The 25,856-nt window shown below is 52.9% G+C and overlaps 7 protein-coding genes across 7 annotated transcripts; all 7 read left to right on the top strand.

The window, feature by feature from the left end:
* Positions 1–11,285: 11,285 nt before the first annotated feature.
* Positions 11,286–12,416, top strand: JKF63_07329 (uncharacterized protein; the record flags this gene model as incomplete). Its single annotated transcript, XM_067903268.1, has 1 exon — positions 11,286–12,416. One exon carries the CDS (start codon positions 11,286–11,288, stop codon positions 12,414–12,416), a length of 1,131 nt encoding a protein of 376 aa, XP_067759823.1.
* Positions 12,417–13,437: 1,021 nt separating this feature from the next.
* JKF63_07328 (uncharacterized protein) lies at positions 13,438–14,568 on the top strand (the record flags this gene model as incomplete). Its single annotated transcript, XM_067903267.1, has 1 exon — positions 13,438–14,568. One exon carries the CDS (start codon positions 13,438–13,440, stop codon positions 14,566–14,568), a length of 1,131 nt encoding a protein of 376 aa, XP_067759822.1.
* Positions 14,569–15,588: 1,020 nt separating this feature from the next.
* Positions 15,589–16,719, top strand: JKF63_07327 (uncharacterized protein; the record flags this gene model as incomplete). Its single annotated transcript, XM_067903266.1, has 1 exon — positions 15,589–16,719. The coding sequence occupies one exon, from the start codon at positions 15,589–15,591 to the stop codon at positions 16,717–16,719; it is 1,131 nt and encodes a 376-aa protein (XP_067759821.1).
* Positions 16,720–17,742: 1,023 nt separating this feature from the next.
* Positions 17,743–18,873, top strand: JKF63_07326 (uncharacterized protein; the record flags this gene model as incomplete). Its single annotated transcript, XM_067903265.1, has 1 exon — positions 17,743–18,873. The coding sequence occupies one exon, from the start codon at positions 17,743–17,745 to the stop codon at positions 18,871–18,873; it is 1,131 nt and encodes a 376-aa protein (XP_067759820.1).
* A 1,018-nt stretch (positions 18,874–19,891) lies between these two features.
* Positions 19,892–21,022, top strand: JKF63_07325 (uncharacterized protein; the record flags this gene model as incomplete). Its single annotated transcript, XM_067903264.1, has 1 exon — positions 19,892–21,022. One exon carries the CDS (start codon positions 19,892–19,894, stop codon positions 21,020–21,022), a length of 1,131 nt encoding a protein of 376 aa, XP_067759819.1.
* A 1,018-nt stretch (positions 21,023–22,040) lies between these two features.
* Positions 22,041–23,171, top strand: JKF63_07324 (uncharacterized protein; the record flags this gene model as incomplete). The annotated part of the gene is made up of 1 exon (XM_067903263.1): positions 22,041–23,171. One exon carries the CDS (start codon positions 22,041–22,043, stop codon positions 23,169–23,171), a length of 1,131 nt encoding a protein of 376 aa, XP_067759818.1.
* A 1,020-nt stretch (positions 23,172–24,191) lies between these two features.
* Positions 24,192–25,265, top strand: JKF63_07323 (uncharacterized protein; the record flags this gene model as incomplete). The annotated part of the gene is made up of 1 exon (XM_067903262.1): positions 24,192–25,265. One exon carries the CDS (start codon positions 24,192–24,194, stop codon positions 25,263–25,265), a length of 1,074 nt encoding a protein of 357 aa, XP_067759817.1.
* Between the last annotated feature and the right edge of the window lie 591 nt (positions 25,266–25,856).

Raw genomic sequence — 25,856 nt, 5'->3', positions numbered from 1 at the left:
ATCTGCAAGATCGTCTCGTCGGACATCACCTCCAACTCGTCGCGGTTTGGTGATGTCATGAGGTTTGCCGCCTTGATGCGCGCCACGACCGCGCGCACCGCCATCAGGAACTCACGTTCCTGACCCTCCTTCGCTGCGACCGCGAATGTTGTCGATGAGGGTGGTGATGGTGACTGGCGTGTCGATGTCGACGATCGTCCAGGTCACGGCCTGACCCACGGCAACGCTCCATCGCGCACCGGTCGGAAGCGTCCGCAGACGGCAGCAGCGTCCGTCATGTCGTGCTCGAAACACCGAACTTGTTGCGGAGTGTCGCCGCGATCGGGATAGCGTCGTAATAAGCTTCGAAATCGATCTGCAGCATGTAGCGGGCGTATCGCAACCGCTGCCGCCTTCCGAGCGCGGGTGTCGTAGTGGACGCGTGGCACGTGATGTGTCGGGATCACCCGGTTCAGCAGCGGCTCCGTGATGAGGCGCCGTCTGCCCTTCAACTCGGGCACCGTGAACACGTTCACGCCATGCACTCCCTCAGGCAGTTGCGCCTGGGTACCCACCTGTTGGCAGGACACGGCTCGAATTTTCCCATGTCGACTGCCTGGCGGATCTCGTCCGCTGTCAGGGCGCATTTTTTGATGGTCCGCGAGGTCCGCAATCCGTCATAGAAGCAGGGATCCAGGAAGCACTGGATCCGGCGAAGAAAACGCTTTGTGGAGGCGCGTTTTGTCGGCATCGTCAGCACCGCCTCCATGTCCAGCGGCGTGTTTTGTTTCAAGTGCAGCGGCCAGTGCTTTACCAGCGCCGGCCTTTCCGCCATCACTGGACGAACCCGGACATGCGATCCACCATGTCCGACACCTCTTGCGGTGCAATCGCGAGGTTCGCACATGACGATTCCTGGGAGCGGAAACGAAACACCGAAGTCGCCGCTTCTAGCGGGTCTGGAACAACGCTCTTCCTGCGTTTTCCTTGCGGTCTCGGCCTCCACCGTAGCGCTGCTGGCCATACCCAGCGTAGCGCAGCAGCGTGGCTTGTTTGGCGTGGCCTGATATCGTCATCAAGTCCTTCAGCGGGACACCCGCTTCCGCCATGCAGCGGAGTGCGCCTTTTCGAATCGAGGGCAGCTGTGCGCCTCGCATCTCTGTCCGCACCTCGTGTGCGATCCGCGACCTCAGCTCCTCCGAGTGAGGCGCGAACAACTCCTCTGATGGTTTCCGTTTTGCCATCATCTCTTGCAGCGTGGCTGCAAGGTCTCTGGTCAGCATCGACGGCACAGGGTATGGACCCCTCGTCTTGGCACCTTTTCCTTTGCGTATCGTCAGGGTGATTCGCACGCACGGCTCCTCCTCTGCGATGGTGGTCGCTCTTCTCCTGCTGTGGTGGTCCGGCTCCGCAGCGGGTGTCGGAAACACCGTCACGTCCTTCACACGCAGCGTGGATATGTCGCACGCTCGCGCCGCGAATCCCCACATCATTGCCAAGAAAAGTGCAGCCCGAGGATGGCCTAGGCGAAGTCGGTCGAGGATTTTCTCGACCTGCATACGCGATACGAAAGGAGGCGCGTCTGGCACCGACTCCTTCATGAAGCGCTGCGCCGTGCCAAAAGCGCTTCGCCATTCCGGGTCGTCCTGGAGGCGAATGCCTCGCGATTGGGTGGAATAGAGCGGCAGGTCGCGCAGCGCACCCGCTACTCCCGCAAACGCCTTCGCTGTCGTTGCCCACTTCCATTTGCGTGCCCGAGCGGTCGACAGGATCAGGTCGATGCACGCCGACGGAAGACGCATGAGCATCTGCTCTGAATTCATGCATTTTATGCGCGTCAGCCATCGTAGATGGTGTGCGCGCGTGCCCGGCCTCACAAGACTCCATGCCAGCTGTGAGACGTGTGGCGGTTTCGCGCTGAAGAGGAACCAGTTTCTCGGGCAGGCCTCTGCTTCCTCTGCTTGCGAAAGAGGCCTGCCCTGCATGTTTAAAGGGTTTGAACGGATATCCTCGAGTGCTCGTTTCGCCTCCTCCGATATGTTCGCGTCGACATCGGCGTATCCATCACCTTTCCTGTTGCCAGGAATCCTGGATGTCTCGCCTTCATCGCCTTCATCGTTGATGTCCGGATCGACGTTCACTCCATCACCTGGCCATCTTTTCCGTCTGGTCAGGCGTGGCGCTGGATCATCCGAGCGACCTTGATGTGTCTCCGGCGTCGCACCTCTTGGACGAGGCACGTATCGGGACGCGTGGCGTGACGCACGCTGTGGCTTTGAGGTCGGGTAATGCGTCATCCCGGCGGGAATGTACACACCCACCGTCGCTTCCGACGCCACTTTTGTGAGGACGTAATAGCTCGGGTATCGCACCCCGTTCATGTCTTCCGGTGCCTCACGGAGTCTCGCTCCGAGGAGAAACTTATAGTTTCTAAACTGGTCAGATAACGCCGACATCGAGGGCCCTCGAACGAGATACAATTCGTCGATCGGAGGGTCCATCGACACCTCATCGGCTCCGTTCTCCTCACGGAAAATCACCTCATTCGGATCGGTCGGTGATGGATCCACGATGTGGATCTTCTTGTGGAGAAGTTTCAGCATCTCTTGAACACTATAGGGTTGCAGCGGTGTCAGTTTGTGTCGCACACGCTGCTGTCCAACGGCTGTGTCGCTCATACCGCGCGCGACACCATCGCCGGCTCTCGCCAGAGCCGTCGCAGCCCATAGGTGATCCAAAACAAATTCGTATACCCTCCTGGCGTGTTTGTTTGCCTCTGCGAATGTTTCTTCTATCCACTCGGAGATGCATTTCCCTTGTGGAGGTGGTGGTGATGGATTCGCCGGCACGTTTTCAGCTACACTCACGGTCGCGTTCGCTGGCATACTCCCTGGGATGTTCTCTGGGACAATCCTCTGCTCATTTTCTGATGCTTTTTCGGGAGTTTTCGCCGATGCGCTCTCAGGCTCGTGAGTCACGACTCGTGCTGATGCGCCATCAGGCTCGTGAGCCACGTCTCGTGCTGATGCGCTGGTTGTTTCATTGACGGGCACGTTGTCCCGTAGTGCTGCAGCGCGTGCGTCGGCACGCGCGATCGCATCAATCAGCAGCATGTCCTCATCATCGGATGAGGGGTCGCTTACCAGTGGGGAATGTGATGTGTTTTCTGTCACCTGAACTGGATCCACGGACATTTGTCTACCACGTTTCTTTGCAGCCTTACGCCTTGGAAGCGGAGCATCCATCGAGGACCTGTCCGGACGTTTTCGGGACGACGCCTGCGATGTCGATTTTCTCTCCTGTGGTGTGCGCCTCGTTCGCGCAGCTCGGTCCACGTTCCTCTGCATCCTGGTTTCCTTTTCTTCTGTCTCGAAGATGGTTTTGGAATGCTCTGGACCGCTCGTGTGGTGCGTGTCGTTGGTCGTTTCCGATTCGGCGGAGACTTTTTCGACTGCTTTACACCACCACCTCCGTGGAGAGCGTCGCGTGATCCGGATGATTGGACTGCGTCATCCATTTTTGCACGCTTCCATGGCATCTTCGCGATTTCATCGTAAAAGAAATCTTTCCTAGACACCGGGTGGTTCGTGAGCACCTTTCTCATTTTCGTGAGGAAATAATCACGAGGCGGGTGATACTGCGACGCCGCATAAAATAGTCGTCGCAAACACCGTGGCAAATCACGACGGTGATCAACCATTAATTGTAAATAATGACTGAAAAATGCCGCGGACATGAACAACCCACAATCATTGCTATAGCGTTCCTGACGTGGCGAAAATTGTTTCACCAAACGCAAAGCTGGCCAAACCTTTTTGAGGTTCTCATTGAGTTGTTGCTCCAAAATTGGGGATGGTGCGGAATCATAAAGGGATAACTGAATGCCTGTTGCATCCTCGTCGTCTTGCTCCAAAATGCCCGCTATCCAATGCTTCATAATAAAGATTGGAAAATAAACAAAGCCGTGCTCGCGCACCATCTTCGTAAGTTGTTGGGTTTTATCGCGGTCCAAGTACACCATTGTATCCGACGGAACGATGCGTTTTGGTGGGAGGTACTGCTCGTAAATGGCGTCGAGTTCTATGTTTGATGTTTTGCCTTCGAGCATGTCGCCGCCCCACACTTCCTTGCCGAATTCGCGGGCAATATTCGACATATTTTTGGTGTGTGTGTGGATTCCTCCTTCAAAACGACGGCTGCCGTTCCGTCGCGCATCAGTTTTTTGGATTTTCCTGCGGTTCGCCTCCGCGGTATGTGTGGCCTCTGCCTCCTGCGTTTCCGTTGCCGTAGCCGCCTCGCCTGCTACCATTTGAATAATTTCGTCCTTGGTAACTCTTGTAATTTGCGGGGGCGTCCGAGCGGTATTGAGTGCTTTGGCGCGTTTGCGCGCGCATGCGTTCTTTCATCATCCGAGAAACAAGCTCACGATCATTGGCATTGAGGGTGTCCAACTTTGCGTAAAGAGTGGTGGCGAATTCATCCCAGCTGCTCAAGTCCAACGCTCCAATTGGTGACCCGTCCGTGCCCACAATTTGCGCATACGCAGCTCCACCTTCAAGCGGGTCACATTTATCGTCCTTTGAGTTCCGGAACGTGCTTTTGGGTTTTTTGGTGTAACCAGCGCCGCCTTCAAATTCCGCCTTTTTAGTCATTACTGCAGCCTGCGCTGTTTCCATAATGTCTCGCGTGAATCTCGCCAGGCGTGGCGTTTGTGGAAGCAATGGCTCGCTGACTTCTTGGATAATTTGTCGCCATGTACGCATCTGGGCTCCCATCGCCCTTGCAACATGCACGTTGTACCGGAAAAGGCGCGTCGGCTTGGGTTCTTCGAGAAACATATCGAGCCATAACGCGATCCGCTCCCTATCGCTCAATTCTTTCAGCTCCGGCCCGGATAGGCCGAGCAGGATTACCGCCGACGCCGCCACGACTGGTGTCACCTGTGATGCTTCGATTGCCGTTTCCAGTTTTTCCAGGGCCCCTTCTAACGGGTCTCCCGTTGTTTGGCGTAGGCTCCGGAGCGCCTCGATAGCCTGTTTGTCTGCATTTTCCGTGTTCATGCATTCGCGGAGCCGTGTGTCCGCGTAGATGGTTTGCGCTTCCATCATGTTGTGTTGAATCCTCGCGTCACCGTCCAACGGCACCGTTCGGTCCCTTTCCTTGTCCTTTTCAAGACCCTCAGCCAGGCGCACAAGCTCTTCGTGATACTTCTCCGCTGAAATGATCCCTTGTTTGCGGAGACCTCTCCACGTCTTCGCTCTAGTCGACGTGCTTGGGTTGTTCAAAAAGAAACTGATGTCCACATCGCCCTCCTCGGTGGAAAGCGAAGCGATATCCGTCTTGTTGCTCATTGTTAAGCGCGAATGTTGTGAAGTACAATCGTCTTTTTGTGACGTGGCGGAACTTCTTGAACGGCTAGATGACGAGAAGCTGCGGATCTGCCTGGGCGCGTGCGTACGGTATTTTTTGTGCAAAATGTGTTTTTGTTTTCGTTTTTGCGTCAGAGACCGCATTAAACCCACTTAGATTACTTACTGGATTTGTATCCAATTCCATAAGAGACAGAAGTAGAAGGAGAGAGAACGAATAATCATTCGGCAAAGAGATAACAAACATACACGCATGTGGCATCACATTTGTAGAAAACCACTTCAAGAGCATATCGGCACACAAGGTGCACTGGACCAAACCGTCCCGGGTACACCCGGGTCCGGGGTACCAAAATACATTCGGACCAGACATCTCGGACGAAACCCGGACATGCATTCTTCAGAAATCCCCCGCACCACACACTGCATAGCAGTGAATGTGCGTCACTCACTCGGAAAGCCGGCCGGCCACATGGTACCCGACCCCCTCGCTCGGACCCCCCCCCGTGCTTAGAAGCCCATTTCAATCCATCCAGAAAATCATGTACCATTCGATTGCCTCCGTCGAAAAGACTTCGCCAATGAAATGAAACCCTAACCCTAACCCTAACCCTAACCCTATGCACCCTAACCCTAACCCTATGCACTCTAACCAGCGACTCGGCAAAGACAGATTCATCCATTCCATGCCAAGGGTGGTTTAAGTAACATTTCCCGGCGGCAGAATTGCGAAATTAGTTAGCGAGATGGAGGAGGCCGCGGGCTTCCCCGGCAGCCGTTGGATTAAAGTAAACAAAATTTCACCAATCAGGGGGTTCGGCCCCTAAGAAAACAGGGGCGGACCCAGCCTTGAGGAACATTGGAAGCAACCACGAGGCGACGCGAGATTACGGGAAAGGGTTAACCACACGCTGCGCACTACGACGGCCATGCCTGGCACGGAAAAAGCCCAACAGCGCCGAACTGGTTATCCTGACCCGGGGGGCGCTATGCGGGTCTGGAGCGCAGCAAGTCACGCCGCAGCCGCTCTTTTTCTGCACGCACGGTTGCGAGGCCGCTGCCCACCCAAAGCGCATCACATAACGCCAGGAGGGGCCTATAAGGGCAAAGCCCCGCGCCGCATGAAACGACAGGCGCGCAGAATTAAAGTGAAAGAGGAGAGTGCCGGCTTAAAAAGCAACAGAAAACCCACGCCGAAAGCGCAAAACAAGAACGAAAGCGAGGAGGCCCCAAAGCCAAGACCGACAAAAAAAAGCAAAGCAGAGACATGGCGCAGAAAAAAAGCCTTATTCGAGAACAAATCCGGGACAAGAAGCCTCGCGGGGCGAATGGCAGATGCTTTTAGCAACGGCAAAAAAACGAAAAGGCCCCGGCAGAGTTCACCAACGCGCGGGCATAGGGAAAGCAGAACCCCTTTTACCGAAAGGGGGGGGACGAAAAAAAGGACCCAGCGACCACGAGCAGCGCGAAGACACACAGCGAAACCGCGGCCCAGCAAAGGTTAGTGGCTCCGAAGAAGCGGAAAAGACCCCAGGAGGCAAGGACTCCCAGCCGGGTCCCCGAGAACTGAAAAATAAAAATCGCAAAACACCCTACGACAGAGGCCGTGCGAACCGGATCTCCCGGACTCACATTTGGTGGGCGCATCCGTCGCGGCAAGCCCAAGCAGCATACGAGCGCACCCGAGGAAACACAACAAAAAGCCGCAAGACACGAAGCCACAAGCGACGACGCTTCGGAGGTATAACGCCACAAAAACCCAAAGCCATGATCTTTTCAATGAGCACGGATTTGTGGCCATTAGGAAAAACAGGGAAGCAGCGGCTCTTCGAGCAAATGCTTTGAAGTGATGTGGGGCAAGTGAAATCTGCGCAAAAAAAAAAAGAAATATATGGTAAACATAGGAGACCCCAAAAGGTAGAGCGTACGCTTCCAGCCCCCAGCGCGAAAACAACACCCACCACCACCAACAATGCGCGGCCACACGCCCCCCAGGCCAAATTCATACCCGCCAGGTGAAACCGTGCGGAAAGCCAACGTCCAGTACCAAAACCGAGCGCCGCCTAGGGCGGACCCACCCTCAGGAGAAAAGAGCGATGCGCAAGAGCAACCCACCGGGAGGACGAGCCTTTTCCCCAAACCCAAATGAACAATCGATGGCACACCCACCGGCTTTCTAAACCGGCACCGCCCAAACCCCAGCGCGCCAGGGCCTTTCAAAGCTTTAGCCGCCCCGCAAAAGCAAAAGAACGCACCGCCGGTGCGATCAGGCAAGCCGGTCGCCTTCCGGCCCTTTGGCCGAACCATGGCGCGGCTGGGCTTTTGCCCCCCGCGGCCTTTCGCCCCACATGGGGCAGCGGGGTCGTTTTCAGAGGCGCACCAAGGCGACCGAAAGGCCCTAGCGGCCTACTGGCCTAAGGGGGTGGAGGGGGGATGGGAAGCAGCGCCGGGGAACAAATTACGCCATGGCGAATCACTTTGTGGAACCACAGGCTGTCACAGGCGAGATGCGCGTTTTCGGCGCCGATATTATCGAGTTGTCCGCGCCGCCCCCCAATTTAGCTGCGACCTGTGGGCACTGGGCGGCGACGCAAAACAGGAAGGGGACAACGAAAATGAGAAGATTTGCCGAAACCCCTGATCTAGGACACCCCTTTCCCGTAAGGCCACCAGCCGCATGCAGGCGTGATGCGACCTGGGGACCCTTAAAAACGCCATTAGGAGGTAGCGATGTAAGTCCCCCCACCCTCCAGCTACGCACACGAACCCCGGAAAATCTCTCACAGACCAGAGGTGGGAATCCTTCTGTGAGTGAGTAAAAAGTTGCCTCCACCTTTCCATCAGATGAGGCAGTCAGCTGCAAACGTTACGTGCAGTGAAAAGTCATGCCGACAGATTGACTTCATTAAGCCTTGCATCAAGGAAAAACAAGTCAAAAAAAAGCACCATCAGCGGCGGGGAGGCGGGGGAACACTACAGGATGAAAATTGTACAGATTTGATAATTCCACGCTGGAATCGGCTGCTGTGAAGGATCCCAACATCGCAGCAGACGCCTCAGCCGGGACACCATTGCCCTTTTTTCGCGCACCGGCCACTCCCAGCGTGCCGCGACGGGACGGAGTGGACTTCAGCTTGCCTCAATGTTGTGCCAGCTGAGTTGAGTAGCGGGTGCTTTTTTTCTCCAACTGTGAGCGCCTCCTGGAATTCTTCTCGCCGACTGTGATAGACAAGAACACTTGCGCTTACAGGGAGACAATGTGCAACAAAAGCTGCCAAGCATCACGAGGTGTACCTAGTCAGAAAAGGGGGTATTTCAAATACCTTCTTTACCGTTTTGCAGCTATCCACTCAGCGAGGGCACTTTAGAGAAGAATGCTTCTGAGAAGAAGAAGTGAGTTTTTCGTTCTCTCAAAACGGAAGCGATCTGAAAAGATGCAGAGCTGTAAAAGCTCCAAGCGGGCTTTTCCCAGACATGATGAGTTGAATTGTTTGAAAATAGCAAGACGGGGAGGGCAAGCGCCTCTTGCTTCTGAGTTGATGTATTTTTGGAAAGCGAGAAGAAGAGAATAAGTTGGGCTCATGGCTACGAAGTGAAAAGGAGGTTTTTCACCGCTGGTCGTTCTTTGAGATACCTGGAGTACAGAAGGATCACATATGCGCAGATGATGTTGTGTCTATGTGTGAAAGGTATATTACATTCCTCCGAGATGCAGGATTCTGCATTCGCGTCAGTATTCTCCGTTTACAGCCCTTCCCATCTATTTTTTTTTCTGTCCAGGTGCGTGTGTGTGTGTGTGTTCTGTGTCTAACAACTCCACTGAATTGCAGGGGATCCTAAACGCTTGAGCATCCTCGCCGCAGCAAATGTTGAGAAATAACGCTTTTTCCCCAAGCAAGTGATTCCGTATCTGGAGCTCACTCGAGTTTTTTCATTATGCTTTTTACACGCATTCTCCCCACTTTGGGTTAGATGAAAGAATTTGGTTTTAGTCTCCGAAAACGTTCATTGAGTTGGCTTTCTCAGGCGGAAATAGAGGTGTTGTGCTGATATCAGCTCTACGCGCCATTTTGACGCTCAATTGATTCGAAGATATTCTGAACTGGTTACAGAACCTGGAGAGCGTACGCGTCCCGAATCGGGGTCACTCCCCTATATTCCTGTGCAGTTAGCATAATATCGCCTACAGAATACAAAGGTGAAAAATGGCACACCCACGAGTTTGGTCTCTTGGGCTGGGGGTGGAAGCGGCTGCTTTCTGATAAACGACATGCCCTTCCGGCCCTTTTCCAGAAGGGCCTGTGCTAAGAGAATGTCTAGGAGTGCGCTGAAAGGGATTCCCGACCCCGATGTCATGATACTACTTTCTGAAGAAGTAAAGTTATGCTCCATCGATGCACTCGTGTTTAGTATTTTTTTATCCGGTCCAATAAAGTGGGTCTGATTTTTCTTTTCGAACTCGGTGGCTTTTATGAAGTGACGTTGCACGCTCTCTCTCTCTCCGATGTAGCGTCTGTCTCCGTGAGAGCTGGCAATTGCTTCTACTGCGAACGAAGGTTGTCCAATGTACATGTTTGCGCTTCTCACATTGTAGCACGTTACCCTTTGTGCGAGGGTCTGTGGGTACATACCCAATAGTGGATTACTCGAGAAGCGCGCAGACTCAAGCTAGGATTTGTTAGCTGCCACCGATTTCCTTGATGGAGGCTTCGCGTATCCTGAACTAAACTAGCATCTCACGCATCTTAGCAATTCAAAAGGTCGTGGGTGTTCGCTGTTAACGGTTCCGAGCGAAAGGTGCCCTTCGGGGAGAGGTTTGTTCATTCACTGCAGGATCTATTTTAAGGATTTGCTGGACTGCATACTGATAAGGTCGAGAATCTTCAACCTAATTGGGGTTACTTCAACTTTGGAAACTGAAAGCAGCCGTTGCTCAGTTGTACACTAAGACTGAGCGCAGGAAAGAATTCTCCTCAACTCACTGCAAAGTACTATGTCCTTCTATAGTATCTCACTCGGTTTTGCAAGGTTTCATTGAAGATAGTAGTCCGCACGGCCATCTCCGTTAAGGTAAAGGAAATGGTTGTGTGGGCCTACTTTTCACCTAGAAATCCGGAAACATAATGAATGTTTCTCTACGCTTTCTATCGATGGAGCGTACCCACTTGTCACACTGTTTTCAAGAACTCACCTTTGTGCACATTGTGGGAGAGATGAGCTTGGGTGTCTCTGAAAAACTGAAGGCTTCTGCTCACGCCAATTAGTTCATCATCGTTGACTAATGAGGTTTCAGCGTATTTTCAACGTTCTTCGTCTTTTCCAGTTTTTCTACTAGGAGTAGATTAAGAACATCAGCAAATGCTTTTGCTACACTACAAGTAAGGACGGTCTAACCTGAACCATAGAACTTTGGGTAAGGTCCTTGCCACAGGGTTTCAAACAACACCTTCCTTACCCTAAAAGTTAAGCTTTTTCTACCTTTTCACACTTACGTTTCACCTGATTTGTTCCAAGGATTCACTTCTTCTCGTGATCGGGCAATTTTCCGTAAGCTGTTGGAGTTCTTCTAAGCATATTTTTATCTCGGGCTCGTTCTCCAGGGCACCAGTTTTCAATCAAAAAAAACTTTCCAGAACCGTGGCATTGTTTATAAATTGTTCGATTTTTCCCTTTAGCAGCGGCAAATGTTAAGACTTCGCGGGCTTCTCTGCAAATGAAGTCCTCGCCCCGTATTCGCGAAGCATGAATCTCACGGCTTTCCTTACCGGTGCCATCTCTCTGAAAGATTATTCCACGTCGCTTTATCCCTGTCTTTTTTTTCCTTGCCGGGACGCAATTGGTGACAGCCAACCTATGTAGTGGCTACATCTCGCAGAACACACCGCAAATTTCTTCAACCTATTTTTTTTATTTTTAACGATCTATCGAAACCGAAAAATGACGGAGACTGAGCAGAACTCTATCGTGTGTGACAATGGCTCCGGCATGGTGAAGGCCGGCTTCTCTGGCGATGACGCGCCGCGCCACGTCTTTCCGTCCATCGTGGGTCGTGCAAAGAGCATGCAGGCCATGATGGGGAGCGCCAGCAAGGCAGTGTACGTTGGCGACGAGGCTCAATCCAAACGTGGCATACTTTCGCTAAAGTACCCGATTGAGCACGGAATCGTGACGAACTGGGATGACATGGAGAAGATTTGGCACCACACGTTCTACAACGAGCTGCGGGTGAACCCCGAGGCTCACAACGTGTTGCTGACTGAGGCGCCGATGAACCCCAAGCAGAACCGTGAGCGAATGACGCAGATCATGTTCGAAACGTTCAACACGCCGTCCCTGTACATTGCTATTCAGGCTGTGTTGTCCCTGTACTCGTCTGGTCGCACTACTGGCATCGTGCTGGATGCGGGCGACGGCGTGACACACACTGTGCCGATTTACGAGGGCTATTCGCTACCACACGCGGTGCGCCGTGTGGACATGGCTGGCCGCGACCTGACGGAGTACCTGATGAAGATCATGATGGAGTCGGGCATGACGTTCACGACGACCGCCGAAAAAGAGATTGTGCGCAATGTGAAGGAGCAGCTGTGCTACGTGGCGCTCGACTTCGAGGAGGAGATGACGAGCAGCGCCAAGTCGGCGAACGAGGAGCCTTTTGAGCTGCCAGACGGCAACGTGATGACGGTGGGCAACCAGCGCTTCCGTTGCCCGGAGGTGTTGTTCAAGCCGTCGCTGATTGGTCTTGACGAGGCACCTGGCTTCCCGGAGATGGTGTTCCAGTCCATCAACAAGTGCGACATTGATGTGCGCCGTGACCTGTACGGCAACATCGTGCTTTCTGGCGGGTCGACTATGTTCCGCAACCTGCCGGAGCGCCTGGCGAAGGAGATCTCGAACCTGGCACCTTCGTCGATCAAGCCGAAGGTGGTTGCGCCGCCGGAGCGCAAGTACAGCGTGTGGATCGGCGGCTCGATTCTGTCGTCGTTGTCGACGTTCCAGAGGATGTGGGTGAAGAAGAGCGAGTACGATGAGTCTGGCCCTGGCATCGTGCACAGCAAGTGTTTTTAAGGAAGTGTGATGGAGGAGATTCTTTTCTTTACCTTTTTCCCCTCTTGTTTCCGTGGCTCCCCAGTGTGTGAGGGTCGGGGATATCGGAAGAAGTTTTCAGTCTAACTTTTTTCCCCCTTTGTTTTCCTTATCCATATCTCATTTTTCATGTCATTTTTCATGTCATTTTTCGCGTCGCATTTTGGGCTGGCGTGTGCCGCAGATGCTGACGTTCTCGTGCTTCAAGATTCAAGTGGCCGATATTGCGCACATGCCTGTGCCTCTTGCTCGGTGCAATCTTGCTCTCTTTTTTTCTCGTATATCTTGACAGTTTTCTTGTTATCGTCCCCGAGTACAAAGCAAAGAGAAGAAGTACGTGAATGCGATTTTCGGGTTGCCCTCTCAAAGTTGTCTGCCGGTAGTGTTCTCTGACGTGACACTCGCACTCTGGAAGAAGCGTCATGCATTGAAAAGAAACGGAGTGGAAAAGGTTTCTCGTGCCGTCTTACTTTCAGAACGCAGTCTGGAATAGAGCGGCACAGGATTCTTTTTTTTACTGGGGCTCAGCCGATATCAAAGCAGTAGCGATCTTCATGCGAATTTCTTCTTTCTTCCTGCTGTTTGGTGTCCATGAAGAATAAACAAACAAAAAAAGAAACGCCGTACATTACACCCTTGCTTAGTCGCCGTACAGCAAGTGCCACTTTTTTCCCCTACAACCACTTGCCTCTCAAGAAGCAAGCCAAATGGCGGATTCCGAGCAAAACTCTATGGTGTGTGACGATGGCACCGGCGTTGTGAATGCCGGCTTCTCTGCAAATGAAGTCCTCGCCCCGTATTCGCGAAGCATGAATCTCACGGCTTTCCTTACCGGTGCCATCTCTCTGAAAGATTATTCCACGTCGCTTTATCCCTGTCTTTTTTTCCTTGCCGGGACGCAATTGGTGACAGCCAACCTATGTAGTGGCTACATCTCGCAGAACACACCGCAAATTTCTTCAACCTATTTTTTTTATTTTTAACGATCTATCGAAACCGAAAAATGACGGAGACTGAGCAGAACTCTATCGTGTGTGACAATGGCTCCGGCATGGTGAAGGCCGGCTTCTCTGGCGATGACGCGCCGCGCCACGTCTTTCCGTCCATCGTGGGTCGTGCAAAGAGCATGCAGGCCATGATGGGGAGCGCCAGCAAGGCAGTGTACGTTGGCGACGAGGCTCAATCCAAACGTGGCATACTTTCGCTAAAGTACCCGATTGAGCACGGAATCGTGACGAACTGGGATGACATGGAGAAGATTTGGCACCACACGTTCTACAACGAGCTGCGGGTGAACCCCGAGGCTCACAACGTGTTGCTGACTGAGGCGCCGATGAACCCCAAGCAGAACCGTGAGCGAATGACGCAGATCATGTTCGAAACGTTCAACACGCCGTCCCTGTACATTGCTATTCAGGCTGTGTTGTCCCTGTACTCGTCTGGTCGCACTACTGGCATCGTGCTGGATGCGGGCGACGGCGTGACACACACTGTGCCGATTTACGAGGGCTATTCGCTACCACACGCGGTGCGCCGTGTGGACATGGCTGGCCGCGACCTGACGGAGTACCTGATGAAGATCATGATGGAGTCGGGCATGACGTTCACGACGACCGCCGAAAAAGAGATTGTGCGCAATGTGAAGGAGCAGCTGTGCTACGTGGCGCTCGACTTCGAGGAGGAGATGACGAGCAGCGCCAAGTCGGCGAACGAGGAGCCTTTTGAGCTGCCAGACGGCAACGTGATGACGGTGGGCAACCAGCGCTTCCGTTGCCCGGAGGTGTTGTTCAAGCCGTCGCTGATTGGTCTTGACGAGGCACCTGGCTTCCCGGAGATGGTGTTCCAGTCCATCAACAAGTGCGACATTGATGTGCGCCGTGACCTGTACGGCAACATCGTGCTTTCTGGCGGGTCGACTATGTTCCGCAACCTGCCGGAGCGCCTGGCGAAGGAGATCTCGAACCTGGCACCTTCGTCGATCAAGCCGAAGGTGGTTGCGCCGCCGGAGCGCAAGTACAGCGTGTGGATCGGCGGCTCGATTCTGTCGTCGTTGTCGACGTTCCAGAGGATGTGGGTGAAGAAGAGCGAGTACGATGAGTCTGGCCCTGGCATCGTGCACAGCAAGTGTTTTTAAGGAAGTGTGATGGAGGAGATTCTTTTCTTTACCTTTTTCCCCTCTTGTTTCCGTGGCTCCCCAGTGTGTGAGGGTCGGGGATATCGGAAGAAGTTTTCAGTCTAACTTTTTTCCCCCTTTGTTTTCCTTATCCATATCTCATTTTTCATGTCATTTTTCATGTCATTTTTCGCGTCGCATTTTGGGCTGGCGTGTGCCGCAGATGCTGACGTTCTCGTGCTTCAAGATTCAAGTGGCCGATATTGCGCACATGCCTGTGCCTCTCGCTCGGTGCAATCTTGCTCTCTTTTTTTCTCGTATATCTTGACAGTTTTCTTGTTATCGTCCCCGAGTACAAAGCAAAGAGAAGAAGTACGTGAATGCGATTTTCGGGTTGCCCTCTCAAAGTTGTCTGCCGGTAGTGTTCTCTGACGTGACACTCGCACTCTGGAAGAAGCGTCATGCATTGAAAAGAAACGGAGTGGAAAAGGTTTCTCGTGCCGTCTTACTTTCAGAACGCAGTCTGGAATAGAGCGGCACAGGATTCTTTTTTTTTTACTGGGGCTCAGCCGATATCAAAGCAGTAGCGATCTTCATGCGAATTTCTTCTTTCTTCCTGCTGTTTGGTGTCCATGAAGAATAAACAAACAAAAAAGAAACGCCGTACATTACACCCTTGCTTAGTCGCCGTACAGCAAGTGCCACTTTTTTCCCCTACAACCACTTGCCTCTCAAGAAGCAAGCCAAATGGCGGATTCCGAGCAAAACTCTATGGTGTGTGACGATGGCACCGGCGTTGTGAATGCCGGCTTCTCTGCAAATGAAGTCCTCGCCCCGTATTCGCGAAGCATGAATCTCACGGCTTTCCTTACCGGTGCCATCTCTCTGAAAGATTATTCCACGTCGCTTTATCCCTGTCTTTTTTTCCTTGCCGGGACGCAATTGGTGACAGCCAACCTATGTAGTGGCTACATCTCGCAGAACACACCGCAAATTTCTTCAACCTATTTTTTTATTTTTAACGATCTATCGAAACCGAAAATGACGGAGACTGAGCAGAACTCTATCGTGTGTGACAATGGCTCCGGCATGGTGAAGGCCGGCTTCTCTGGCGATGACGCGCCGCGCCACGTCTTTCCGTCCATCGTGGGTCGTGCAAAGAGCATGCAGGCCATGATGGGGAGCGCCAGCAAGGCAGTGTACGTTGGCGACGAGGCTCAATCCAAACGTGGCATACTTTCGCTAAAGTACCCGATTGAGCACGGAATCGTGACGAACTGGGATGACATGGAGAAGATTTGGCACCACACGTTCTACAACGAGCTGCGGGTGAACCCCGAGGCTCACAACGTGTTGCTGACTGAGGCGCCGATGAACCCCAAGCAGAACCGTGAGCGAATGACGCAGATCATGTTCGAAACGTTCAACACGCCGTCCCTGTACATTGCTATTCAGGCTGTGTTGTCCCTGTACTCGTCTGGTCGCACTACTGGCATCGTGCTGGATGCGGGCGACGGCGTGACACACACTGTGCCGATTTACGAGGGCTATTCGCTACCACACGCGGTGCGCCGTGTGGACATGGCTGGCCGCGACCTGACGGAGTACCTGATGAAGATCATGATGGAGTCGGGCATGACGTTCACGACGACCGCCGAAAAAGAGATTGTGCGCAATGTGAAGGAGCAGCTGTGCTACGTGGCGCTCGACTTCGAGGAGGAGATGACGAGCAGCGCCAAGTCGGCGAACGAGGAGCCTTTTGAGCTGCCAGACGGCAACGTGATGACGGTGGGCAACCAGCGCTTCCGTTGCCCGGAGGTGTTGTTCAAGCCGTCGCTGATTGGTCTTGACGAGGCACCTGGCTTCCCGGAGATGGTGTTCCAGTCCATCAACAAGTGCGACATTGATGTGCGCCGTGACCTGTACGGCAACATCGTGCTTTCTGGCGGGTCGACTATGTTCCGCAACCTGCCGGAGCGCCTGGCGAAGGAGATCTCGAACCTGGCACCTTCGTCGATCAAGCCGAAGGTGGTTGCGCCGCCGGAGCGCAAGTACAGCGTGTGGATCGGCGGCTCGATTCTGTCGTCGTTGTCGACGTTCCAGAGGATGTGGGTGAAGAAGAGCGAGTACGATGAGTCTGGCCCTGGCATCGTGCACAGCAAGTGTTTTTAAGGAAGTGTGATGGAGGAGATTCTTTTCTTTACCTTTTTCCCCTCTTGTTTCCGTGGCTCCCCAGTGTGTGAGGGTCGGGGATATCGGAAGAAGTTTTCAGTCTAACTTTTTTCCCCCTTTGTTTTCCTTATCCATATCTCATTTTTCATGTCATTTTTCATGTCATTTTTCGCGTCGCATTTTGGGCTGGCGTGTGCCGCAGATGCTGACGTTCTCGTGCTTCAAGATTCAAGTGGCCGATATTGCGCACATGCCTGTGCCTCTTGCTCGGTGCAATCTTGCTCTCTTTTTTTCTCGTATATCTTGACAGTTTTCTTGTTATCGTCCCCGAGTACAAAGCAAAGAGAAGAAGTACGTGAATGCGATTTTCGGGTTGCCCTCTCAAAGTTGTCTGCCGGTAGTGTTCTCTGACGTGACACTCGCACTCTGGAAGAAGCGTCATGCATTGAAAAGAAACGGAGTGGAAAAGGTTTCTCGTGCCGTCTTACTTTCAGAACGCAGTCTGGAATAGAGCGGCACAGGATTCTTTTTTTTTTACTGGGGCTCAGCCGATATCAAAGCAGTAGCGATCTTCATGCGAATTTCTTCTTTCTTCCTGCTGTTTGGTGTCCATGAAGAATAAACAAACAAAAAAAGAAACGCCGTACATTACACCCTTGCTTAGTCGCCGTACAGCAAGTGCCACTTTTTTCCCCTACAACCACTTGCCTCTCAAGAAGCAAGCCAAATGGCGGATTCCGAGCAAAACTCTATGGTGTGTGACGATGGCACCGGCGTTGTGAATGCCGGCTTCTCTGCAAATGAAGTCCTCGCCCCGTATTCGCGAAGCATGAATCTCACGGCTTTCCTTACCGGTGCCATCTCTCTGAAAGATTATTCCACGTCGCTTTATCCCTGTCTTTTTTTTCCTTGCCGGGACGCAATTGGTGACAGCCAACCTATGTAGTGGCTACATCTCGCAGAACACACCGCAAATTTCTTCAACCTATTTTTTTATTTTTAACGATCTATCGAAACCGAAAAATGACGGAGACTGAGCAGAACTCTATCGTGTGTGACAATGGCTCCGGCATGGTGAAGGCCGGCTTCTCTGGCGATGACGCGCCGCGCCACGTCTTTCCGTCCATCGTGGGTCGTGCAAAGAGCATGCAGGCCATGATGGGGAGCGCCAGCAAGGCAGTGTACGTTGGCGACGAGGCTCAATCCAAACGTGGCATACTTTCGCTAAAGTACCCGATTGAGCACGGAATCGTGACGAACTGGGATGACATGGAGAAGATTTGGCACCACACGTTCTACAACGAGCTGCGGGTGAACCCCGAGGCTCACAACGTGTTGCTGACTGAGGCGCCGATGAACCCCAAGCAGAACCGTGAGCGAATGACGCAGATCATGTTCGAAACGTTCAACACGCCGTCCCTGTACATTGCTATTCAGGCTGTGTTGTCCCTGTACTCGTCTGGTCGCACTACTGGCATCGTGCTGGATGCGGGCGACGGCGTGACACACACTGTGCCGATTTACGAGGGCTATTCGCTACCACACGCGGTGCGCCGTGTGGACATGGCTGGCCGCGACCTGACGGAGTACCTGATGAAGATCATGATGGAGTCGGGCATGACGTTCACGACGACCGCCGAAAAAGAGATTGTGCGCAATGTGAAGGAGCAGCTGTGCTACGTGGCGCTCGACTTCGAGGAGGAGATGACGAGCAGCGCCAAGTCGGCGAACGAGGAGCCTTTTGAGCTGCCAGACGGCAACGTGATGACGGTGGGCAACCAGCGCTTCCGTTGCCCGGAGGTGTTGTTCAAGCCGTCGCTGATTGGTCTTGACGAGGCACCTGGCTTCCCGGAGATGGTGTTCCAGTCCATCAACAAGTGCGACATTGATGTGCGCCGTGACCTGTACGGCAACATCGTGCTTTCTGGCGGGTCGACTATGTTCCGCAACCTGCCGGAGCGCCTGGCGAAGGAGATCTCGAACCTGGCACCTTCGTCGATCAAGCCGAAGGTGGTTGCGCCGCCGGAGCGCAAGTACAGCGTGTGGATCGGCGGCTCGATTCTGTCGTCGTTGTCGACGTTCCAGAGGATGTGGGTGAAGAAGAGCGAGTACGATGAGTCTGGCCCTGGCATCGTGCACAGCAAGTGTTTTTAAGGAAGTGTGATGGAGGAGATTCTTTTCTTTACCTTTTTCCCCTCTTGTTTCCGTGGCTCCCCAGTGTGTGAGGGTCGGGGATATCGGAAGAAGTTTTCAGTCTAACTTTTTTCCCCCTTTGTTTTCCTTATCCATATCTCATTTTTCATGTCATTTTTCATGTCATTTTTCGCGTCGCATTTTGGGCTGGCGTGTGCCGCAGATGCTGACGTTCTCGTGCTTCAAGATTCAAGTGGCCGATATTGCGCACATGCCTGTGCCTCTCGCTCGGTGCAATCTTGCTCTCTTTTTTCTCGTATATCTTGACAGTTTTCTTGTTATCGTCCCCGAGTACAAAGCAAAGAGAAGAAGTACGTGAATGCGATTTTCGGGTTGCCCTCTCAAAGTTGTCTGCCGGTAGTGTTCTCTGACGTGACACTCGCACTCTGGAAGAAGCGTCATGCATTGAAAAGAAACGGAGTGGAAAAGGTTTCTCGTGCCGTCTTACTTTCAGAACGCAGTCTGGAATAGAGCGGCACAGGATTCTTTTTTTTACTGGGGCTCAGCCGATATCAAAGCAGTAGCGATCTTCATGCGAATTTCTTCTTTCTTCCTGCTGTTTGGTGTCCATGAAGAATAAACAAACAAAAAAGAAACGCCGTACATTACACCCTTGCTTAGTCGCCGTACAGCAAGTGCCACTTTTTTCCCCTACAACCACTTGCCTCTCAAGAAGCAAGCCAAATGGCGGATTCCGAGCAAAACTCTATGGTGTGTGACGATGGCACCGGCGTTGTGAATGCCGGCTTCTCTGCAAATGAAGTCCTCGCCCCGTATTCGCGAAGCATGAATCTCACGGCTTTCCTTACCGGTGCCATCTCTCTGAAAGATTATTCCACGTCGCTTTATCCCTGTCTTTTTTTCCTTGCCGGGACGCAATTGGTGACAGCCAACCTATGTAGTGGCTACATCTCGCAGAACACACCGCAAATTTCTTCAACCTATTTTTTTATTTTTAACGATCTATCGAAACCGAAAAATGACGGAGACTGAGCAGAACTCTATCGTGTGTGACAATGGCTCCGGCATGGTGAAGGCCGGCTTCTCTGGCGATGACGCGCCGCGCCACGTCTTTCCGTCCATCGTGGGTCGTGCAAAGAGCATGCAGGCCATGATGGGGAGCGCCAGCAAGGCAGTGTACGTTGGCGACGAGGCTCAATCCAAACGTGGCATACTTTCGCTAAAGTACCCGATTGAGCACGGAATCGTGACGAACTGGGATGACATGGAGAAGATTTGGCACCACACGTTCTACAACGAGCTGCGGGTGAACCCCGAGGCTCACAACGTGTTGCTGACTGAGGCGCCGATGAACCCCAAGCAGAACCGTGAGCGAATGACGCAGATCATGTTCGAAACGTTCAACACGCCGTCCCTGTACATTGCTATTCAGGCTGTGTTGTCCCTGTACTCGTCTGGTCGCACTACTGGCATCGTGCTGGATGCGGGCGACGGCGTGACACACACTGTGCCGATTTACGAGGGCTATTCGCTACCACACGCGGTGCGCCGTGTGGACATGGCTGGCCGCGACCTGACGGAGTACCTGATGAAGATCATGATGGAGTCGGGCATGACGTTCACGACGACCGCCGAAAAAGAGATTGTGCGCAATGTGAAGGAGCAGCTGTGCTACGTGGCGCTCGACTTCGAGGAGGAGATGACGAGCAGCGCCAAGTCGGCGAACGAGGAGCCTTTTGAGCTGCCAGACGGCAACGTGATGACGGTGGGCAACCAGCGCTTCCGTTGCCCGGAGGTGTTGTTCAAGCCGTCGCTGATTGGTCTTGACGAGGCACCTGGCTTCCCGGAGATGGTGTTCCAGTCCATCAACAAGTGCGACATTGATGTGCGCCGTGACCTGTACGGCAACATCGTGCTTTCTGGCGGGTCGACTATGTTCCGCAACCTGCCGGAGCGCCTGGCGAAGGAGATCTCGAACCTGGCACCTTCGTCGATCAAGCCGAAGGTGGTTGCGCCGCCGGAGCGCAAGTACAGCGTGTGGATCGGCGGCTCGATTCTGTCGTCGTTGTCGACGTTCCAGAGGATGTGGGTGAAGAAGAGCGAGTACGATGAGTCTGGCCCTGGCATCGTGCACAGCAAGTGTTTTTAAGGAAGTGTGATGGAGGAGATTCTTTTCTTTACCTTTTTCCCCTCTTGTTTCCGTGGCTCCCCAGTGTGTGAGGGTCGGGGATATCGGAAGAAGTTTTCAGTCTAACTTTTTTCCCCCTTTGTTTTCCTTATCCATATCTCATTTTTCATGTCATTTTTCATGTCATTTTTCGCGTCGCATTTTGGGCTGGCGTGTGCCGCAGATGCTGACGTTCTCGTGCTTCAAGATTCAAGTGGCCGATATTGCGCACATGCCTGTGCCTCTCGCTCGGTGCAATCTTGCTCTCTTTTTTTCTCGTATATCTTGACAGTTTTCTTGTTATCGTCCCCGAGTACAAAGCAAAGAGAAGAAGTACGTGAATGCGATTTTCGGGTTGCCCTCTCAAAGTTGTCTGCCGGTAGTGTTCTCTGACGTGACACTCGCACTCTGGAAGAAGCGTCATGCATTGAAAAGAAACGGAGTGGAAAAGGTTTCTCGTGCCGTCTTACTTTCAGAACGCAGTCTGGAATAGAGCGGCACAGGATTCTTTTTTTTACTGGGGCTCAGCCGATATCAAAGCAGTAGCGATCTTCATGCGAATTTCTTCTTTCTTCCTGCTGTTTGGTGTCCATGAAGAATAAACAAACAAAAAAGAAACGCCGTACATTACACCCTTGCTTAGTCGCCGTACAGCAAGTGCCACTTTTTTCCCCTACAACCACTTGCCTCTCAAGAAGCAAGCCAAATGGCGGATTCCGAGCAAAACTCTATGGTGTGTGACGATGGCACCGGCGTTGTGAATGCCGGCTTCTCTGCAAATGAAGTCCTCGCCCCGTATTCGCGAAGCATGAATCTCACGGCTTTCCTTACCGGTGCCATCTCTCTGAAAGATTATTCCACGTCGCTTTATCCCTGTCTTTTTTTCCTTGCCGGGACGCAATTGGTGACAGCCAACCTATGTAGTGGCTACATCTCGCAGAACACACCGCAAATTTCTTCAACCTATTTTTTTATTTTTAACGATCTATCGAAACCGAAAATGACGGAGACTGAGCAGAACTCTATCGTGTGTGACAATGGCTCCGGCATGGTGAAGGCCGGCTTCTCTGGCGATGACGCGCCGCGCCACGTCTTTCCGTCCATCGTGGGTCGTGCAAAGAGCATGCAGGCCATGATGGGGAGCGCCAGCAAGGCAGTGTACGTTGGCGACGAGGCTCAATCCAAACGTGGCATACTTTCGCTAAAGTACCCGATTGAGCACGGAATCGTGACGAACTGGGATGACATGGAGAAGATTTGGCACCACACGTTCTACAACGAGCTGCGGGTGAACCCCGAGGCTCACAACGTGTTGCTGACTGAGGCGCCGATGAACCCCAAGCAGAACCGTGAGCGAATGACGCAGATCATGTTCGAAACGTTCAACACGCCGTCCCTGTACATTGCTATTCAGGCTGTGTTGTCCCTGTACTCGTCTGGTCGCACTACTGGCATCGTGCTGGATGCGGGCGACGGCGTGACACACACTGTGCCGATTTACGAGGGCTATTCGCTACCACACGCGGTGCGCCGTGTGGACATGGCTGGCCGCGACCTGACGGAGTACCTGATGAAGATCATGATGGAGTCGGGCATGACGTTCACGACGACCGCCGAAAAAGAGATTGTGCGCAATGTGAAGGAGCAGCTGTGCTACGTGGCGCTCGACTTCGAGGAGGAGATGACGAGCAGCGCCAAGTCGGCGAACGAGGAGCCTTTTGAGCTGCCAGACGGCAACGTGATGACGGTGGGCAACCAGCGCTTCCGTTGCCCGGAGGTGTTGTTCAAGCCGTCGCTGATTGGTCTTGACGAGGCACCTGGCTTCCCGGAGATGGTGTTCCAGTCCATCAACAAGTGCGACATTGATGTGCGCCGTGACCTGTACGGCAACATCGTGCTTTCTGGCGGGTCGACTATGTTCCGCAACCTGCCGGAGCGCCTGGCGAAGGAGATCTCGAACCTGGCACCTTCGTCGATCAAGCCGAAGGTGGTTGCGCCGCCGGAGCGCAAGTACAGCGTGTGGATCGGCGGCTCGATTCTGTCGTCGTTGTCGACGTTCCAGAGGATGTGGGTGAAGAAGAGCGAGTACGATGAGTCTGGCCCTGGCATCGTGCACAGCAAGTGTTTTTAAGGAAGTGTGATGGAGGAGATTCTTTTCTTTACCTTTTTCCCCTCTTGTTTCCGTGGCTCCCCAGTGTGTGAGGGTCGGGGATATCGGAAGAAGTTTTCAGTCTAACTTTTTTCCCCCTTTGTTTTCCTTATCCATATCTCATTTTTCATGTCATTTTTCATGTCATTTTTCGCGTCGCATTTTGGGCTGGCGTGTGCCGCAGATGCTGACGTTCTCGTGCTTCAAGATTCAAGTGGCCGATATTGCGCACATGCCTGTGCCTCTTGCTCGGTGCAATCTTGCTCTCTTTTTTTCTCGTATATCTTGACAGTTTTCTTGTTATCGTCCCCGAGTACAAAGCAAAGAGAAGAAGTACGTGAATGCGATTTTCGGGTTGCCCTCTCAAAGTTGTCTGCCGGTAGTGTTCTCTGACGTGACACTCGCACTCTGGAAGAAGCGTCATGCATTGAAAAGAAACGGAGTGGAAAAGGTTTCTCGTGCCGTCTTACTTTCAGAACGCAGTCTGGAATAGAGCGGCACAGGATTCTTTTTTTTTTACTGGGGCTCAGCCGATATCAAAGCAGTAGCGATCTTCATGCGAATTTCTTCTTTCTTCCTGCTGTTTGGTGTCCATGAAGAATAAACAAACAAAAAAAGAAACGCCGTACATTACACCCTTGCTTAGTCGCCGTACAGCAAGTGCCACTTTTTTTCCTACAACCACTTGCCTCTCAAGAAGCAAGCCAAATGGCGGATTCCGAGCAAAACTCTATGGTGTGTGACGATGGCACCGGCGTTGTGAATGCCGGCTTCTCTGCAAATGAAGTCCTCGCCCCGTATTCGCGAAGCATGAATCTCACGGCTTTCCTTACCGGTGCCATCTCTCTGAAAGATTATTCCACGTCGCTTTATCCCTGTCTTTTTTTCCTTGCCGGGACGCAATTGGTGACAGCCAACCTATGTAGTGGCTACATCTCGCAGAACACACCGCAAATTTCTTCAACCTATTTTTTTATTTTTAACGATCTATCGAAACCGAAAATGACGGAGACTGAGCAGAACTCTATCGTGTGTGACAATGGCTCCGGCATGGTGAAGGCCGGCTTCTCTGGCGATGACGCGCCGCGCCACGTCTTTCCGTCCATCGTGGGTCGTGCAAAGAGCATGCAGGCCATGATGGGGAGCGCCAGCAAGGCAGTGTACGTTGGCGACGAGGCTCAATCCAAACGTGGCATACTTTCGCTAAAGTACCCGATTGAGCACGGAATCGTGACGAACTGGGATGACATGGAGAAGATTTGGCACCACACGTTCTACAACGAGCTGCGGGTGAACCCCGAGGCTCACAACGTGTTGCTGACTGAGGCGCCGATGAACCCCAAGCAGAACCGTGAGCGAATGACGCAGATCATGTTCGAAACGTTCAACACGCCGTCCCTGTACATTGCTATTCAGGCTGTGTTGTCCCTGTACTCGTCTGGTCGCGCTACTGGCATCGTGCTGGATGCGGGCGACGGCGTGACACACACTGTGCCGATTTATGAGGGCTATTCGCTACCACACGCGGTGCGCCGTGTGGACATGGCTGGCCGCGACCTGACGGAGTACCTGATGAAGATCATGATGGAGTCGGGCATGACGTTCACGACGACCGCCGAAAAAGAGATTGTGCGCAATGTGAAGGAGCAGCTGTGCTACGTGGCGCTCGACTTCGAGGAGGAGATGACGAGCAGCGCCAAGTCGGCGAACGAGGAGCCTTTTGAGCTGCCAGACGGCAACGTGATGACGGTGGGCAACCAGCGCTTCCGTTGCCCGGAGGTGTTGTTCAAGCCGTCGCTGATTGGTCTTGACGAGGCACCTGGCTTCCCGGAGATGGTGTTCCAGTCCATCAACAAGTGCGACATTGATGTGCGCCGTGACCTGTACGGCAACATCGTGCTTTCTGGCGGGTCGACTATGTTCCGCAACCTGCCGGAGCGCCTGGCGAAGGAGATCTCGAACCTGGCACCTTCGTCGATCAAGCCGAAGGTGGTTGCGCCGCCGGAGCGCAGTACAGCGTGTGGATCGGCGGCTCGATTCTGTCGTCGTTGTCGACGTTCCAGAGGATGTGGGTGAAGAAGAGCGAGTACGATGAGTCTGGCCCTGGCATCGTGCACAGCAAGTGTTTTTAAGGAAGTGTGATGGAGGAGATTCTTTTCTTTACCTTTTTCCCCTCTTGTTTCCGTGGCTCCCCAGTGTGTGAGGGTCGGGGATATCGGAAGAAGTTTTCAGTCTAACTTTTTTCCCCCTTTGTTTTCCTTATCCATATCTCATTTTTCATGTCATTTTTCATGTCATTTTTCGCGTCGCATTTTGGGCTGGCGTGTGCCGCAGATGCTGACGTTCTCGTGCTTCAAGATTCAAGTGGCCGATATTGCGCACATGCCTGTGCCTCTCGCTCGGTGCAATCTTGCTCTCTTTTTTTCTCGTATATCTTGACAGTTTTCTTGTTATCGTCCCCGAGTACAAAGCAAAGAGAAGAAGTACGTGAATGCGATTTTCGGGTTGCCCTCTCAAAGTTGTCTGCCGGTAGTGTTCTCTGACGTGACACTCGCACTCTGGAAGAAGCGTCATGCATTGAAAAGAAACGGAGTGGAAAAGGTTTCTCGTGCCGTGTTACTTTCAGAACGCAGTCTGGAATAGAGCGGCACAGGATTCTTTTTTTTA

Source organism: Porcisia hertigi, chromosome 4 (assembly GCF_017918235.1).
Source record: "Porcisia hertigi strain C119 chromosome 4, whole genome shotgun sequence".
Taxonomy (NCBI): domain Eukaryota; phylum Euglenozoa; class Kinetoplastea; order Trypanosomatida; family Trypanosomatidae; genus Porcisia; species Porcisia hertigi.
This window is presented reverse-complemented; position numbering and strand designations above follow the sequence as displayed.